Source organism: Mustela nivalis (assembly GCF_964662115.1).
Source record: "Mustela nivalis genome assembly, chromosome: 13".
NCBI classification, from domain to species: Eukaryota; Metazoa; Chordata; class Mammalia; order Carnivora; family Mustelidae; genus Mustela; species Mustela nivalis.
The window spans coordinates 88,526,182-88,543,819 of record NC_139032.1 but is presented as its reverse complement, the minus strand read 5'-3'; the positions used below and the strand labels follow the sequence as shown (position 1 = coordinate 88,543,819).

Sequence of the window (17,638 nt, the reverse complement as noted above, 5' to 3'; positions counted from 1 at the left end):
GTAATGGTAATCCCGTCTTTGTCTAAATCAAACCACTATGTCTCTTTAGTCTTTTAAAAAGAACTGTCCAGGGGTGCCTGGGTGGCTCAGTGGGTTGGGCCTCTGCCTTTGGCTCGGATCATGGTCTCGGGGTCCTGGGATTGAGCCCCGCATTGGGCTCTCTGCTCAGCAGGGAGCCTGCTTCCCCCTCTCTCCGCCTGATTCTCTGCCTACTTGTGATCTCTGTCTGTCAAATAAATAAATTTAAAAAAAAGAACTGTCCAAAGTGGTAATGTGTTCCAAGCAGTGATAAAACTAAAAAATAATTTTATTCAACTACAACAAAAATATGTGATTTATAGCAGAGTTTCTCAACTTTGGCACTACTGACCTTTTCGGCCTGGATAATCCTTTGTTGTGGGGGTACCCTGTGCACTTGAAGATTTTTTTGCAGTGTTCCTGACATCTACCCACTAGATGCCAGCGGCACTGCCAACCGGGGTGGGGGGGGGAGTGCGGGGTGCAAAACAGCCTCCCCTGAGAACTACTGGCTTGTACAAACTGACTACTGGTGATAACCAAAGCCCTTGAGGCCAACCACCTAGAAACCCTAATGCGGGAAGTTCTGGAGAGCCAGGAAGCACTGACAAATCAAGTGCTGAGGATGACGAGCTCATCAGTTTCCCTCTGTGAAGGCTAAACCGGCAATCTTAAGAAAACACTGCACTGACACAGAAAGCGCAGGGCTGGAGGCCGGGTTCTGCTACTTTTCGGCTGGGTCACCTTCGCCTCTCTCCGAACCTGACATCACTCAGAAGCAAAATGGGCACACTCATACCCACCTCCCAGCGCGGCTGGGATCCTTATGACACTGGCAGATAATTCTAATGTTATCAGATGATCTAACAGCAAAGATTAAGGTGGGGCTTAAAGCAGACATTATTCAAATGTAGGGATCAACAACTTCATCCAAAAACCAATGATTCCCCACTCAGCTGGATGTGGCAGATCTAACAGCTCCCCTTGAAAGGAAAAAGCTTGGGGTGTCTGGTGGCTCAGTGGGTTGATTTCTGCCCTCAGCTCAGGTCATGATCTCGGGTTCCTAGGAGGGAGCCCCATGTCGGGCTCTCTGCTTGGCGGGAGGCCTGTTTCCCCTCCCCCCACCCCCGCCTGCTCCCTACCTACTTGTAATCTCTCTCTCTGTCAAATAAATAAATACATAAATGAATGAATAAATGAATGAATGAATGGGAAAGCTTCAGATCTAGTCTCAGCCTTCTTGGGCCCTGCTCCCCGAAATAGTGGGTGGGGGGCGGGGACTGCCCTGTCAGTCCTCTCTTCTCAAGGGCAGCAGAGGGAGCGAGCTGCCGGCCAGGGCCTGCTGTGCTGGACTGCAACAGCTGCAGCTCACGACCGAGGCTACCTGGGGCCTGGCTGGCCATCTGACGTCTCAGTGCTGCGGCGGCGGCCGCCTGGGGGGCCGAGAGGCTGTGGGAAGGACCGGGGGCGCCATGCTTCACGGTTTTGGTTGCAAGCATTGTGCTGTCAGCTCCTTGAGGAATAATTTTGCTAGCGGACGTTGACGCTGAAAAAAAAAGAAACAGCAAGTGAGAGAGTGGGTCGGAGAAGAGGAATACACAAAAGTGAAGGTGGCAAGCCTCCCATTGTGATGTTGCAGGGGACATGCAAGGGTTACCAATGCTTCAGCACGCACGCACAGGACGGAACCGAGAAACTCACGGGCTGGCTGCTCCACCAAAGAAGCCACGTGCGCTGTGCCCGCCCAGCTCTAGTTGCTGAATCTCTGATGTGAGCACTTCCTTCAATACTGACCGAGATAGAACTTTCATGCCAACACAGGTAAACTCCCTGCTCTCCTCTCGTAAAATCTCCCCCTTCGCGTGCCTTCCCGTGGATGTCTGTTCTCTGTCAGAAGCCCCTTCAGTGTGAAGTCCTGACACTGAACCGGAGGTGGGACAGCCCAATACCGGTCACTTCTGAGAGCCTGTACTGCCACTGAGCGTGGCAGCCGGCAAGTCCCGGGGCAGCATATGGCTACAAGTAGCGAGCTGACTGAGCTAGGATTTGAAAGGCAGGAGTGCGAATGTTGCTTTAGAGCGAGGCAAACAGCCTCCTCCTCTAACTCCTGAAATCCCCTGTGTGTGTGTTGTTTGTTTGTTTTAATGTGTGCAGGTAATCCCTCTACCCAACGTGGGGCTCAAAGTCAAGACCCTGACATCAAGAGTTGCACGCCCCTCCGACTGAGCCAGCCCGGCACCCCACACCTGTTTTAGAACCACCTGCTAGACTCATAGGAAAGCCAGGCCAGTGTGAGCCCTGCAGGGTCCCTTCTCCCTGCCTCTTTCAGATTTTCTGAATTCAGCTTCTATTTTCTGGACCATCAGCAGAGAGGGGCTGGACTTGGTGGTGCAACAGCAGAAAAGCCAGGTACGGCTCCTCCAGCAAACACGCACCCCACAGCGAGTCACTGTGCACTTACTGGTCGTTCCCATCACGCCAGGCGAACCATGAATCAGGGGAGATTTAGCAAAAGGCGTTGCCTGCGGCAAGACTCCGGGCTGGATGGAAGGGGTGCGCACCACAGGTGCGTGCCGTGGGACCTGGGCCACCGTGTCATCGTCCTTACAGGACACCCGCGTGTCCTCGCCCTCCAACGACTGGGACACAGATGATGTGGAACTGGCTTCGTCCAAGTCTTCGTAGTATCTCTGAGACAGGAAGGCTGACCGGGACAGGCTGGCTGCCAACCAAAACAAAATGCAAGTTAGATGATTCAAGCAAGTCTGCAAGCTGTGTCACTTTCACTGTCGACATGGAAATATCCGGTTTAGAAACCCTTTAGTTACAACTTCTTTTAAGCGGAAGAAGCTGTCGGGGAAGGTGAACACCCACAGTTTGGGGCCCTGCTCGAAGGAAGCTTAGAGAAACCGAGCGGCACAGGCCAGGAACGTGTTGACCATCGCCAAACAAAAAAAATGGGCAGTGAGAGACGGAATACATGATGGGCAGAGGCGGAGAGCTCAAGACACCGCTGTGAGCTCTCACAGGCAGAACCAGCAAACCAGGAAAGGACCAGACAAGCGTGCGGAGAAGAGCCTCTCGCCAACAGCAAACTTCTAAGAACAGGGCACGCGAACCGGGAAGACTGAATGTCCTCCGTCCTGGCGCTTCCAACATTCCCAACCCTCAAATGATTCTTTTGAATCAATTAGGCTTAAAAAAAAATCCCTGAAATAAAAACTAACTTGCCCTCTTTTTTCCTCTCTTCTACAAATGATGAAGTAAGGCCTCATGCTATTTTGAAGTACACAGGGCTGCCTGTATACTGGAAAAACCATAAACCAAACCAAAGACCTAGCTCTTTCTCAAGTGACCTAAAAGCACAGCTACTATTTATTGACTTGGTTGCCTTATGGGCACATCACTCCGTAAGATTTTATTTGTAGCAATCAACAAATGCACCTGAAAACCCAGGCTACCTGCTAGGGCTGCAGCACTGCTCAGTTTCGTGGCCATTAGCCACATGTGACTATTTAAGTTAAAAATAATTAAAGGTAATTAAATGAAAATTTCAAGTCTTCAAGCTTCGCCAGCCACATCTCTCCTGCTGGGATCAAGGATGTGGCTACCTTCCTGGCATTAAAAAAGGGGCCTGGGGCTCCTGGGTGGCTCAGTGGGTTAAGGCCTCTGCCTTCGGCTCAGGTCATGATCCCAGAGCCTGGGATCGGGCTCTCTGCTCCACAGGGTGCCTGCTTCCTCCTCTCTCTCTCTGCCTACTTCTGATCTCTGTCTGTTAAATAATTAAATAAAATCTTTTAAAAAAAAAAAAAAAAAAAAAGAAAAAAAGAAAGAAAAGGGGCTCCATTGAAACCTAAAGAATCTTATTCTGGAGGTGCCTAGGTGGTTCAGTCCTTAAGCACTGGCCTTCAGCTCAGGTCATGATCCCAGGGTCCCGGAATCACACCCTGCATCAGGCTCCCTGCTCCAAGGGAAGCCTGCTTCTCCCTCTCCCGCTCCCCCTGCTTGTGTTCCTCCCTTGCTCTGTCTCCCTGTGTAAAATAAATAAATACAACTTTAAAAAAAAATGTATTATTCTGCTTAAACTCTAACTCAGATTAGAAAAGGCAAAAAGGCACGTTAACAGAAAAAAAAAAGGACAGCAATCTTCATCTCAGTAGACAAAGCAAACCTCATGCCTTGTGGGAACTACAGAAACCCCTCCCTTTGAGCTCAAGACAAGGTTGCTCACTCACTACTTTAATGGCTTCTGCACTGGTGGTCCTAGCGAGTAAAATAAGGTAAGAAATATAAAGGACCAAAAAGAAGAAACAAAAGTATTAGTACCTATATAGAATTTAACTGTTCCCATAGAAGTTCAAGAAACAGGGACGCCTGGGTGGCTCTATTTTTAGGCCCGCTGCCTTCGGCTCAGGTCATGATCTCAGGGTCCTGGGATCGAGCCCCGCATTGGGCTCTCTGCTCAGCGGGGAGCCTGCTTCCCTTCCTCTCTCTCTGCCTGCCTCTCTGCCTACTTGTGATCTCTCTCTCTCTCTCTGTCAAATAAATAAATAAATAAATAATCTAAAAAATATAATAATAAAAAAAAGAAAGTTCAAGAAATAGTTACAGATATTATTTGAATAAACCAGTTTAGCTACGTTGCTGGATACAAAGTCAACATACAAAAGATCTAATATATTTCTATTATCACATCTAACATAAAACATAAAATGAAACTTAATGAAGAAAATCCATCATCACAGGAATATTAAAATTTTTTTTCAAGATTTTTATTTATTTTAGAGACAGAGAGCAAGCACAAGCAGGGGGAGGGGCAGACAGAGAAGCAGACACCCTGCTGAGCAGGGAGCCCCATGTTGGGCTTGATCCGTCCCAGGACCCTGGGATCATGACCTAAGCTAGAGGCAGACGCTTAACTGAACCACCCAGGTACCCCCATTAAAAATATTAAACTCATGGGAATCAGTCTAACAAGAGATATATATGTTCTTCATGAAGAAAACACTGAAAGAAATTAAAGACGCAAATAAAAATATACCATGTTTAGCAACTAAAAGATCAACACTGTACAAATGCCAATTCTCTCAAGTTGATCTAGAGATTTAATACAATCCCAATCAAAATCTCAACTTTTCTTTGAGGGTTAAGGGAGACAGAATTTAGCAAGACAATTCCAATATTAATACGGAAACAGAAAGCACCAGGAAGAGCCAAAACATTCTAGATCATGGGTCAACAAACTAAAACCTTGGGCCAGCTACCTGTTTTTCCAAATAAAGTTCTACTGAAACACCGACATGTTCATTCATTTGTATACTGCTTTCCCATCACAAGGGCAAAGGTGAATTAGGCACAACAGAAACCATGAGGCGGGCAAGCCTAAAATATTTACTACTCAACCCTTAAAGAAAAAGGCTGCACCTGCCGTCCTAGATTACAGAACCTCCTGTGACGATGAAGTCACTACTATCCTGTTAGGGCAGCCACTAGTCACACGTGCCCACTGAGCACGTGAAATGTGGCTAGGGGATTGTAAAACTGATTTTTTAGCTTGATTTAGTTTTTATTAATTTAAATAGTCCAGTGTATTAAGACTGCACAGCTTTAGAACCTAGAAGAACAGTACTGAGGTTTATTTAGTACAAGTTAATTACGGCAGTGTGGTAGCAGTGGCTTCTCATCACTGTGTGAGGCCAAGAGACCTCCATATAAGGATAACTGATTTACAACAAAGGTGGCCACTCAGCAGGGGGCAAAGGAGTCTTTTCAATAAACATTACCAGGACAATCAGCTATGTAAATACAAAACACGTGAGCCATACTTTGTATCTTCAGCACAAATCAATTCCAGACAGTATAAACAAAACATGGTACACCCATAGGACAGACCACTACTCAGCAATTAGAAGGCGTGAACTACTTATGTTATACATCATGCTGCATGAACCTCAAAAACATACTAAGTGAAAGAAACCAAACCAAAAAACTATGTAAGATTCCATTTATACGCAATTTCAAAAAAAGGCAGATCCCAACAGAAAGAAAAAAGATCAGTGGTTGCTGGGGGCAGAGGAGGGAATGACTATAAACAAGCATGAAGAAACTTCCTGCGTGGTAGGAGTATTCTAAAACTGGAATGTGGTGATGGTTATACAATTCCACAAGTTTAATAAAAACCATCAGACTCAACACTTACAAAAGATGAATTTTATAATATATATTTTTAACGATTTTATTTATTTATTTGGCAGAAAGAGTGAGAGACCACAATCAGGCAGAGCAGAAGAGGGAAAGGGAGGAGCAGGCTCCCCACTGAGCAGGGAGCCCAATGTGAGGCTCCATCCCAGGACCCTGCGATCATGACCTGAGCTGAAGGCAGTCACTTAACCAACTGAGCCACCCATGCGCCCCTGAATTTTATCATATGTAAGTTATACCTTGATGCAGCTGTTTAAAACAAAATCATTCCAGGTAGATGGCAGATCTAAATTTGAAAAGCAAACTATATTTTCAGACAATAATAAAAATGCATGCATACTCTTAAGAGGTATTTCTTTCTTTCTTTTTTTTTTTTTAAGTTTTTATTTATTTATTTGACAGAGAGAAACAGCAAGAGAGGGAACACAGCGGAAGGGAGAGGGAGAAGTGGCTCCCTGCCAAGCAGGGAGCCTGATGCGGGGCTCAATCCCAGAACCCCGGGATCATGATCTGAGTCGAAGGCAGACACTTAAGAACTAAGCCACCCAGGCGCCCCTAGAGAATGACTTCTTAAAGAGAACACAGAAGTATCAACTGCAAAGGAGAAGGCTGGTAAGTCTATTTTAAATAAAGCACTTGTTTGCCAAAAGAAGGAAAAAAGCAATAAAGTGAGTACCTACAACCCATATAACCAACAAAGGGCTGGTATCCAGAATGAATACAAACTTCTATGCATCAGTAAGACAGATTGCCCAGTAGATAAATGAGCAAAAGATGCAATCACAAACTTGTCAATGTTGTGTCAATGACACAAAAGTCAACTATTAACCAAATACTTAACACACACAAGGGTTACACCACAGTAGTTAGAAGGAAAAAGACTGACAATATTAAGCTTGTAGAAATGTGTAAATGTAGAACACCGACATAGTCACACCTTGATGATAAAGCAGAGTAAGCTGGTATAGCCACTTTGGAAAACTGTATAGAAGAAATCTAAGGAAGCTGGGCGGTGGAGAGTACCAACCAACAATGTAATGAGAACACATGTGCCTGAAGATGTTCAGAACAACATTTTGTTCCATTACAGCCAGAAACTGGAGACAGTAAGCGGCCACCAAGAGGAGAAAGGATAAGTAAATGCAGTACATTTATACAGCCGGATACTATGCAGCAGCACAGCAGGCAAAACCCCCCGAAAACAGGCAAAACCAAACAGTGTCTGAGAAGACATCGCTCAGGTAATAAAACTGACCCAAAAAAGCACAATTAGGGAGATTGAAGAGAATGGCAACTCAATGCAATGTCCAATTCTGAACTGGATCCTTGATTTTTAAAAGATGCTATGAAGGTCATAAGAGGAACAGTTGGCAAATTGTTAGTATGGATTGCATACTAGATAACAGTGCTCTGTCAAGGTTAAATTTCCTAAATCTGATCATTGTATTATTGTGGAAGAGAACATCTTGTTCTTAAGGGACACATGCTAGAATACTTAGGAGTAACAAGTCCGGTCTGCAACTTATTTCTAAATAGTTCATCAAAAATAATAACAGAAAGACCTGTACTCTGAAAACTATAAAAACTATAAAAACTGATGAAAGAAATTCAATAAGACACCAAGAAATGGAAAGACAGGGGTGCCTGGGTGGTTTAGTCAGTTAAGCATCTGACTCTTGATTTCAGCTCAGGTCATGATCCGGGGGTCCTGGGATCAAGCCCCCTGTAGGCTTTGTGCTCAGCAGGGAGCGTGCTTGGGATTCTCTCTCTCCCCCTCCCCCTCGCCTCCCTCATGCACACGCTCCATGAAATAAATCTTAAAAAAAAAAGGAAAGACATTCCATGCTCTTAAATTGGAAGAACAAATAACAGAATGTCTATATTACCCAAAGCAAGCTACACATTTAATGTGGTTCCTATCAAAACACCAAGAGCATTTTTCACAGAACTAGAACAAACAATCCTAAACATGGTGTGGAACCACAAAAGGTCCCAAATAGCCAACAGCAATCTTGAAAAAGAAAAACAAAACTGGAAGCATCGTAATTTCTGATTTCAAGTTATGTTACAAAGTTACGGTAATCAAAATGTCATGGTACTGGCACATCAAAATAGACACAGACCAAAGAAACAGAATATAAAACCTAGAAATAAACCCATGATCAACTGAGGAAAGAATATGCAATGGGGAAAAGACAGTCTCCTCAACAAATGGTGTTGGGACACCATTTAAAGCGGACCGCCACATAAAAAGTAGTGAAACTGCACCATTTTCTCATGCACACACAAAAATAAACTGCAAATGGATTAAGGACCCACATGCGAGGCCTGAAACCCTAAAACTCCCAGAAGAGAGCACAAGCAGCAATTTCTCTGACTCTGGCCATAGCAACATCTTTCTAGATATGTCTTGAGGTAAGGGAGACAAAAGCAAAAATAAACTATCGGGACTACATCAAAATTAAAAGCTTCTGCATAGCAGAAGACAACATACTGAATGGGAGAAGATATTTGCAAGCGGCATATCCCATAGAGGATTAGAATCCAAAATACATAAAGAATTTATGCAGTTCAACACCAAAAAAACCAAATAATCCAATTAAAAATGGGGCACAAGACATGAGCAGACATTTCTCCAAAGACATGTAGACGGCCAACAGACACGCGGACAGATGCCCAACATCACTCACCTGTCAGGAAAATGCAATCAAAGCTACCATGAGACACCACCTCACACGTGTCAGAAGGACTAAAACCAAAAACACAAGAAACAGGTGCTGGGGAGGATGTGGAGAAACAGGAACCCTCCAGCACTGCTGGTTCAAATGCAAGCTGGTGCAGCCGCTGTGGAAGACAGCATGAACGTTTCTCAAGCAATTAAAAACAGAACTATGCTACTACCATCCAGGAACTGCACTACTGGGTATTTTCCCAAAGCAAAACACTAACTCACAGGGATCTGGGCATCCCTGCATTTACTGCAGCGACACTGACAACAGCCAAACTATGGAAGCAGCCCGAGTGTCCACCGATGGAAGAATGGGTTAAGAAGATGCAGCCTCTGTGTGTGTGTGTGTGTGTGTGTGTGTGTGTGTGTGTGTGTGTGTGTGTGTGTGTGCGCACGCGCACAGACATAGAAAAGAATGAAATCTTGTCATTTGCACCAATATGGATGCATCGAGAGAATATAATGCTAAGCAAAAAAGTGAGTCAGAGAAAAAGAAATACATAATTTCAGTCATATGAAGAATTTAAGAAAAAAAAAAAGAATAAAGGGGAGAAAAAGGAGAGTGGAGGGCAAACCAAGAAACAGACTCGTAACCGTAGAGGTCACCAGAGGGGAGGTGGCGGAGGACGGGTGAAACAGGTGACGGGTCAGAAGGACAGCTCTCACGATGAGCACCAAGTACTGAACCGAACTGTGGATTCACTGCATTGTACACCTGAAACTAACATAACACTGCACGTTAACTATACTGGAATTAAGATAAAAAACTCAGTAAATATATTAAAAATATTATTAACAATAACGTGAACATGTGTGGTAGAGAGGAGAAAAATAAAGCAACTGTGACCAACATTACTAGAAAATCTGGGTGAAGGGTAAGTGGGTAAGTGGGTGCTCACTTATCCTTGCAGCTGGAGTTTTGAAATTTTTCAAAATAGTAAGTAAAAATTACAAATATCAAAAGGAAAAAACCAGACAAGTAAAAGCAAAGGCACACTTTCACATATGTCCATACAATGGTACTTCTTGGGAGGCGGAAGACCAAGATGCACGAGAGGGGTCTAGGAAGTTGGCCACGAAAATATTCTGTTTCCTAACCGAGGTAGAGGTTACACAGATGGGCAATTCTGTTTTGTGTTCTTTTCTGTACATGTGTTATAGTTCATAACTATTTTTTTAAAAGATTTATTTATTTATTTGACAGAGATCACAAGTAAACAGAGAGGCAGGTGGTGGGGGCGGGAGGGAAGGAGGCTCCCTGCTGAGCAGAGAGCCCAACACGGGCCTCGATCCCAGGACCTTGAGACCATAACCTGAGCTGAAAGCAGAGACTTAACCCACTGAGTCACCCAGGTGCCCTATAGTTCGTACTTTAAAAGTTAAATATTTTGGCGGTGCCTGGGTGGCTCAGAGGCTGCCTTTGGACTGAGGTTACGATCTCAGGGTCCTGGGATCCAGCCCCAGGTGGAGCTCCTTGCCCAGCAGGAGTCCGCTTCTCCCTCTCCCTCTCCCCCTGCCCCCCTCTTCTGCTCATGCTCTCTCAACTGGGTCTCTCTCAAATAAATAAGTAAAATCTTTTTTTTTTTTTTTAAGATTTTATTTATTTGTCAGAAAGAGAGAGAGAGAGAGCAAGAGGGTGAGCACAAGCAGGGAGAACAGAAGGCAGAGGCAGAAGCAGGCTCCCCACTGAGCAAGGAGCCCAATGTTGGACTCAATCTCAGGATCCTGGGATCATGACCTGAGCCAAAGGAAGACGCTTAACTGACTGAACCACCCAGGCATCCCTAAATAAAATCTTTTTTTAGAAAGTTAAATATGGGAGGGGCGCCTGGGTGGCTCAGTGGGTTAAGCCGCTGCCTTCGGCTCAGGTCATGATCTCAGGGTCCTGGGATCGAGCCCCACATCGGGCTCTCTGCTCAGCAGGGAGCCTGCTTCTCTCTCTCTCTGCCTGCCTCTCTGTCTACTTGTGATCTGTCAAATAAATAAATAAATCTTTAAAAAAAAAAAAGAAAGTTAAATATGGGGGCACCTGGGAGGTTCAGTGGGTTAAAGCCTCTGCCTTCGGCTCAGGTCATGATCCCAGGGTCCTGGGATCGAGCCCCGCATCGGGCTCTCTACTCAGCAGGGAACCTGCTTCCTCCTCTCTACCTGCCTCTCTGCCTACTTGTGATCTCTGTCAAATAAATAAATAAAATCTTTTAAAAAAATAGTTACGAACTATAACTATAGTTATAACTTTTTAAGAAAGTTAAATATGTTTATATGCTCTGATTTATCCTTTAATGTATATTTCCTAGATTTAAAGTGCTTGACTATAATGTGCAATTTCTACTTAATGTCTATATTATCTTCCAAACTGAAAGTCTAATGTGGTCATACACTAAGTTTCTCTAATTAACCATAATGTTTGGGACAAAGTAGGCAATCATATTTGTTGAATGAGCAAGTAAATTACATAAATCTCACTTCTAAGGAATTTATTACGAAGATACAATCAGAGATGTGGTTAAGGATTTGTGAACAAGGATGTTCTGAGCAAAATCTTGGCAACGAGATTAATACTTAACAGGAACTGGACAAGTAAATTACAGCCTTCTAATACAAGGAAATAGTGTGCAGTCATCAGAAGGCGTATGTTCAATATTTAAAAACAGAAGGCATGAAAGTTTTTTAATTTTTAAAATGTCTAATTTTTTTTCATTATGGCAAAATACACAAAACATTAAAATTTACCACCTTAACCATTTTTTAAGTGTACACTTCTCCAGCTTTAAGTACATGAACACTGTGGTGCAACCATCCATCTCCAGAATTCTTTGCATCTTGTAAAACTAAAACTCTGTCCCCAGTCTCCGTAATTCTTCCATTCTCTCCCCTGCGGCCCCTGCAACTGCCATGCTCTTTGTGTCTGTAAATTTCACGACTCTAAGGATCTCATCATACAAGTGCAGTCGTACAGTGTCTGTCTTTTTGTGACCGGCTCATCTCTGTTAGCACGTCGTTCTCCTGGCTCATCCGCGGTATAGCATGTCATCAGAATTTCCTTCCTCTTTAAGGTGCGCATAATACCCCACTGCACTTATCTTTTCAGCTGCTGATGGACACCTGGCTTGCTTCTACCTTCCAGCTACTGTGCACAGTGCTGCTATGAACATGAGTGTGCAGATACCTGTCTGAGTTCCTGTTCTCAGTTCCTCTGGGTACCTGCCCATGAGTGATTTACTGGATCACATGGTTAACTCTCTTTCTCATTTATTTTTTTAAAGATTTTATTTATTTATTTGATAGACAGAGATCACAGGCAGGCAGAGAGACAGGTAGAGAGAGAGAGGAGGAAGCAGGCTCCCTGCTAAGCAGAGAGCCGATATGGGGCTCCATCCCAGGACCCTGGGATCATGACCTGAGCCAAAGGCAGAGGCTTTAACCCACTGGAGCACCCAGACATCCCTCCGCTCAGGTCTTAATCTCAAATTCAGTGAGTTCAAGTCCCACACTGGTTGTGGAGACTACTTACAAAAAAGAAAAAATTCCCTTATCTGTGACTACTACTTACTCTCAATATTACATGATTACACTCAATATTATATGATTACAGAAAAATTAATAAGTCATGGTACAGTAAGATTAAATTTCCTTCTGTTAATTACCAAAAAGCATCTGTTGTTGGTATTAAAAAACAGTTTCAACTTACAACACAATTTCAAAGGAAAAAAGCAGATATGGGCACTAAAGCAAAGCATGATTATGTATGAAGTTGTCTAGGACAAGTACTTTTTTTAAAAAAGGATTTGATTTATTTATTTGACAGAGGAGAGAGAGAAAGCACACAAACAGGGGAGCGGCAGGCAGAGGGAGAGGGAGAAGCAGGCTTCCCACTGAGCAGGAAGCTGGATGTGGAGCTCAATCCCAGGACCCTGGGATCAAGACCCAAGTCGAAGGCAGAAGCTTAACTGACTGAGCCACCTAGGCGTCCCTAACTAGTATTAAAAAAGAAAGAAAAAAAAGAAAAGATTTTTTAATTCACTTTAGAGAGAAGGCGAGCATACTCAAGCAGGGAGAGGGGGAAAAGGGAGAAAAAGAATCTGAAGCAGACTCCGCACTGAGTGCGGAGCCCAAGGCGGGGCTCAATCCCACAACCACGAGATCATGACCTGAGCCAAAACCAAGGGTCGGATGTCCAACCAACTATGCCACCCAGGTGCCCCACATGACAAGTATTTTTTAAAAACAAAATTGAGATAATAACATAGTAATTTAATGATAAAATTATTTTCCATTAGTCACATGGCTTCTTTTCCACAAGTGTGTTGTGCCATCATTCTCTCATAGTAGGTTTTTGCTTTATTTCCTAAGTTGTTTTTTTCTTTCTTTCTTTCCTTCCTTCCCTCCCTCCCTCCCTCCCTCCCTCCCTCCTTCCTTCCTTCCTTCCTTCCTTCCTTCCTTCCTTTCTTTCTTTCTTTCTTTCTTTCTTTCTATTTCTTCCTTTATTTCCTAAGTAGTTTCCTAAGTATTTCCCCAACCACAATGCAATTCTACTCCAAACCCCACACAAGTTAGACAAGTAAAGCATCTTCAGACAAAGCAGAGGTCTGGGTCCCTAGTACCAGCTCAGTGTTCTCCAAACCCTTGGGAACCATCACCACATAACCGAAGGACTACGGAACACAGTGTCAAAGCCACAGCTACTACCTTGAACTGCCCTGAACAGTATGTACAAGCTGCTTTCTACTCTAATATTCAGATGGGCAACAGATCTGGGGACATTTCTTCTATTTCTTACTAAGAGCCGAAGGAAAGCACAGACACACAGACACGGATACATCCAGACTCCTCCTTCCTTCCTACTTTCATACCAGGCACTGTATGTTTGAGGCTAAAAATTCAGGACCGGTTCCCTTTACCTGGGGCAGTGGATCTCACTGGGGGGGTCTTCCTCTTGGCCAAGAAGTTTCTTAGCTGTGCTTGTTTCACGGGGGACAGTTTAGCTGCAAGAAATTCATGAACCCATAAATGCTTAAGACTTGGTTTTTAAGAAGTCAACAGAAGACAATGCAGAGAGTTAAAGAATGAGAAGAATGTGTTTACCTGGCACTCTGGACAAAGGCTTGGTGTGAGATTCTATGGTGGTTTTCAACAAAGCATTACGGAGACTTTCGAGGTCACTGTCAAAACTAAAAGACGATTGTGTTACATACAAACCAACTATGACCTGAGAAATCTCCCCAAATATAAATGCCAGAAAGCCTCCCCAATATGGTAACAGGAAATCTGACCAATCAATCAACATAATCCAATCCAAAAGGAAAGAGATTACAACCTCAATACCCGCCCCCTCCCCCCACCAGGGCAAACACAGCACTAACTGCGCTATAGCACAAAGGGCAGTTAGAATGTACACATTTGGCCTAAAGGCAGAAACATAACAACATCCCAGTAACTTCAGGAGTAAACTGTCTAACTGCCAGGTCTGAAAGTTTTTGCTCAAAATGAGAAGTCAGAGCTTCTAGACACGTTAGTCAACCTAATTCTACCAGTTAATTTTCAAAACAACGACACTATTTACATAGAATCTGCCATCATCTACTGGCACCTGTCTCATGTGGCACGCTCAATTTCACTCTCCAACAATCCCAAAGCAGGTACTGTCACTCCCATTTTATGGGCAAAGCAACAAAGGCTCAGAGAGGGTGAAGGACCTGACCAGGATCACACAAGTGAGAGCAGAGTCACTTTCAAACCCACATCCGAAATACTCTACAGCTTCTGCACATGACTCCCAAACAGCTAGCTGCTCCTTCAACCACATTCATGGAGTGCCAGTGGCCCAGATAAGCCCATTCCCCTGCACACCCTTGAGTGCTGCTCTGGGAGCTGACATCCGAGGGCAGGCTCCACTGAGAGGTTTGGTTATAGAGACGGAGCTGTTGGAGACTGTCCACCAGGTGATTCAACCTCTTCCTCTGCTGGTTGATGATTTCCCGGTTATTGGCTAGCGTGTTAAACAGCGTCTCTCGCTCTGGCACAAGCAAGCGCCTGTTGACAACAAGGAAGAAAGAATTCAACATGAACGTTCAAGTACCACAACGATAACAGTGAAAGAATAAATCTGAGAACCCCCGGTGGCCAGGCAGCGTAGGGAAATTAACCAGAATATAAAAAGGGGACGAAAGCTTTACAAGGATAATACAGAATGAGGAAGGAGAAGCTTAGGGGAAGCAGGCCAGGCCTGTAGCAAAGGACAGCATCATCAGACAACCTCACAGAGGTTCCGGGGAAGAAAAGGGTAGGAAACAGAGTAAAAAATGGGAGGGGGCAGGGAATGCTTTCAGCTATATACTTAGGGTTTGGCTATTTTCCTGCATGTCAATTACACCAAGAAAAAAAAGCCCTGGGGTCCACTAGAGTTCTGTGGGCATCAGTCACTTCCTCAGGGTGAAAGTGAAACACTGGGCTAGGGGTGCCTGGGTGGCTCAGTGGGTTAAAGCCTCTGCCTTTGGCTCCGGTCGTGATCCCGGGGTCCTGGGATCGAGCCCCTCATCGGGCTCTCTGCTCAGCGGGGAGCCTGCTTCTCCTTATCTCTGCCTGCCTCTCTGCCTGTAAAATAAATAAATAAAATCTTTAAAAAAAAAAAAGAAAAGAAACGAAACACTGGGCTAAGCTCTCAGTTTAGCACCAGGGAGGTACCCCACCTGAAAGATCTAAAACAAGAAAGGAACAATAGTCCCTTTCTTTCTGGTGACAGTTCAACATAAATTTTTAAAATGGTATTTTAGTAGGATACAAGGTAGTATTTAGATGGACTTGAAAGCAGAGATGCACTAGAAAAGTACAGATTTACAAACTTAAACTCTGCAGAAAAGGAACTTTAAAAAAACAAACATGTGAGGCAAAGAATACATGGTTATCCTAAAGGGGAAGAAAGTCCGGTTTTCTGTTAGCATCATACATTAAGAAGCTAACTTATTAATTAGCTGAGAGAAATCCTTCTGTCATGAAGAACAGAAGGCCCCTACTGTCAGGTCAAGCCATGCCCTCCCATACACTTGAACATGAATTTAGACCAGTGCAGTGAGCTGTGACAGCTCTAATGGGGCCCAACTGCCCAGGGGACAAGTGCCCAGGTCACAGACTGCTCCCCCTGACCAGCGTCTGCAGCATCGATGCTCACCTCTACCTTCCCCTACCTATACTCCAAACTGAGGCACTCAAGGCAGGTACAATGCCATCCTCCGTGTTGTACAATATGACATATTAAGTTCTGTTTGCTGAATTTTAAGCACATTCTAGCCCAGCCCCTGACATCACGCACAGCTCGTCCCACTTACAAGTTCTGTGATCCCACAGAACAGCAAGTAAACAGATCATTTCCCGGTTTGTTTCCTTACAGGGCTAATCACACTACTCAAGTGTAGGTGTTTCGGAAGCCAAGCATTCTGAGGGCTGATCTGTTTCTCTGCTTTCCTGTGGGCACCTTCACTGTTCTCACGGTGTACCACGTGCAATCACCTTCAGGAAAACAGATGGCATACGACCAAATGTCTGGGGACAGAAGACCACAGCAGCACAAGGTTTTCCTGTGCCTTTCTTCCTCTCTTCCTTCTAAGTCTTCCACACTAATTAGGAAAGTTTTCTCAACAAGAAGATTTGGAATATACAAAAAAGTATAAAAGAAAAATTCCTCTTAATTGCATCTCACAGATATAATTGAATATTGTGACAGATTTATTTCTAGCTTGTTTTCTACATTTAGATCTCCAAACCGAGATCATCCAGTGTAACTTTTGTATTACCTCGTCCATATTTTGGGGGAAAAACATTCAGTGGTTACACAGTATTCCCCATTAAGGAAAAAATGTGCCTGGACTTATTCTGCCACCCCTCTAACTTCTAATATTAAGTTGAATCCAATTTTTCACTGTCATAAACTGTACTATGATATAAATTCTTTTATGTAAACTGCTGCAGATGTGGCTATTACTTCTGTAGAACAAACTTCCAGAAATATAGTGGCTGGGTCAAAGAGAATGAACAACTGCAGGGCTTTAATCAGTGCCCTTAAGTTATCTGTTCAAAAGGCTATAGCAGTGTCTCCTGCAACCCACAGTGGATGAGAGACCTCGCTCACTTTTGTTTTTTCTTTTGTTCCAGATGCCGATCCCATTCCAAGTCTAGCACATCGTTCACATCCTGGACAGCAAATTTCACATACTGATGAAGGCGCCGAATTTCCTATAAGAAAAAAATGAGAAAGCAAATGATTAGTTTTCTAGTAGCCTGGAGGAGGGATCAAAACAATCAAAATAATTTTGTAAGATTTTTCTAATGAGCACCGTAGCGAACAAAGAAAACACAAGAGCAGAACCTTTAATATAATCATTATATAATCATTAGAATGTCATAATTAAAACAAAACAACAGAACTCAATCTTTCTAACTGAGACAGAGGAGTGGTCACAAAGCACAGGGAAGCAGGCCGGGTGTGCCAGCCTGGGGCTCCAGGGGAAATGCTGTCGCACATTCTCATTTGTCAGTGCCTATTAAAGCAACTCAACATGCTCCAGGAATTTTCCACTGCACTCTGCTGCTCCAACAGCACACCCATTGGGCTTTTGCTATCCTACCCATGAAATTGACTATAATACAGACAAAATGATCCTAAAAAGTGCTGAAACTAATTCTGCATCTATCCAT

At 44.0% G+C, this 17,638-nt stretch overlaps 1 protein-coding gene across 14 annotated transcripts in view; it reads right to left on the bottom strand.

Moving 5' to 3' along the window:
- Positions 1-17,638, bottom strand: part of NUP214 (nucleoporin 214) — a 101,379-nt gene that overhangs the window by 54,298 nt on the left and 29,443 nt on the right. For all 14 annotated transcript variants that reach the window (XM_082695971.1, XM_082695963.1, XM_082695970.1 and 11 more), the window contains 6 exons: positions 17,073-17,176; positions 14,798-14,980; positions 14,033-14,118; positions 13,849-13,932; positions 2,480-2,740; positions 1,403-1,564 (listed from right to left, as the gene is read on the bottom strand). In XM_082695971.1, coding sequence (XP_082552097.1) covers positions 1,403-1,564; positions 2,480-2,740; positions 13,849-13,932; positions 14,033-14,118; positions 14,798-14,980; positions 17,073-17,176 — 880 coding nt within the window. The remainder of the gene's footprint in view (positions 1-1,402; positions 1,565-2,479; positions 2,741-13,848; positions 13,933-14,032; positions 14,119-14,797; positions 14,981-17,072; positions 17,177-17,638) is intronic.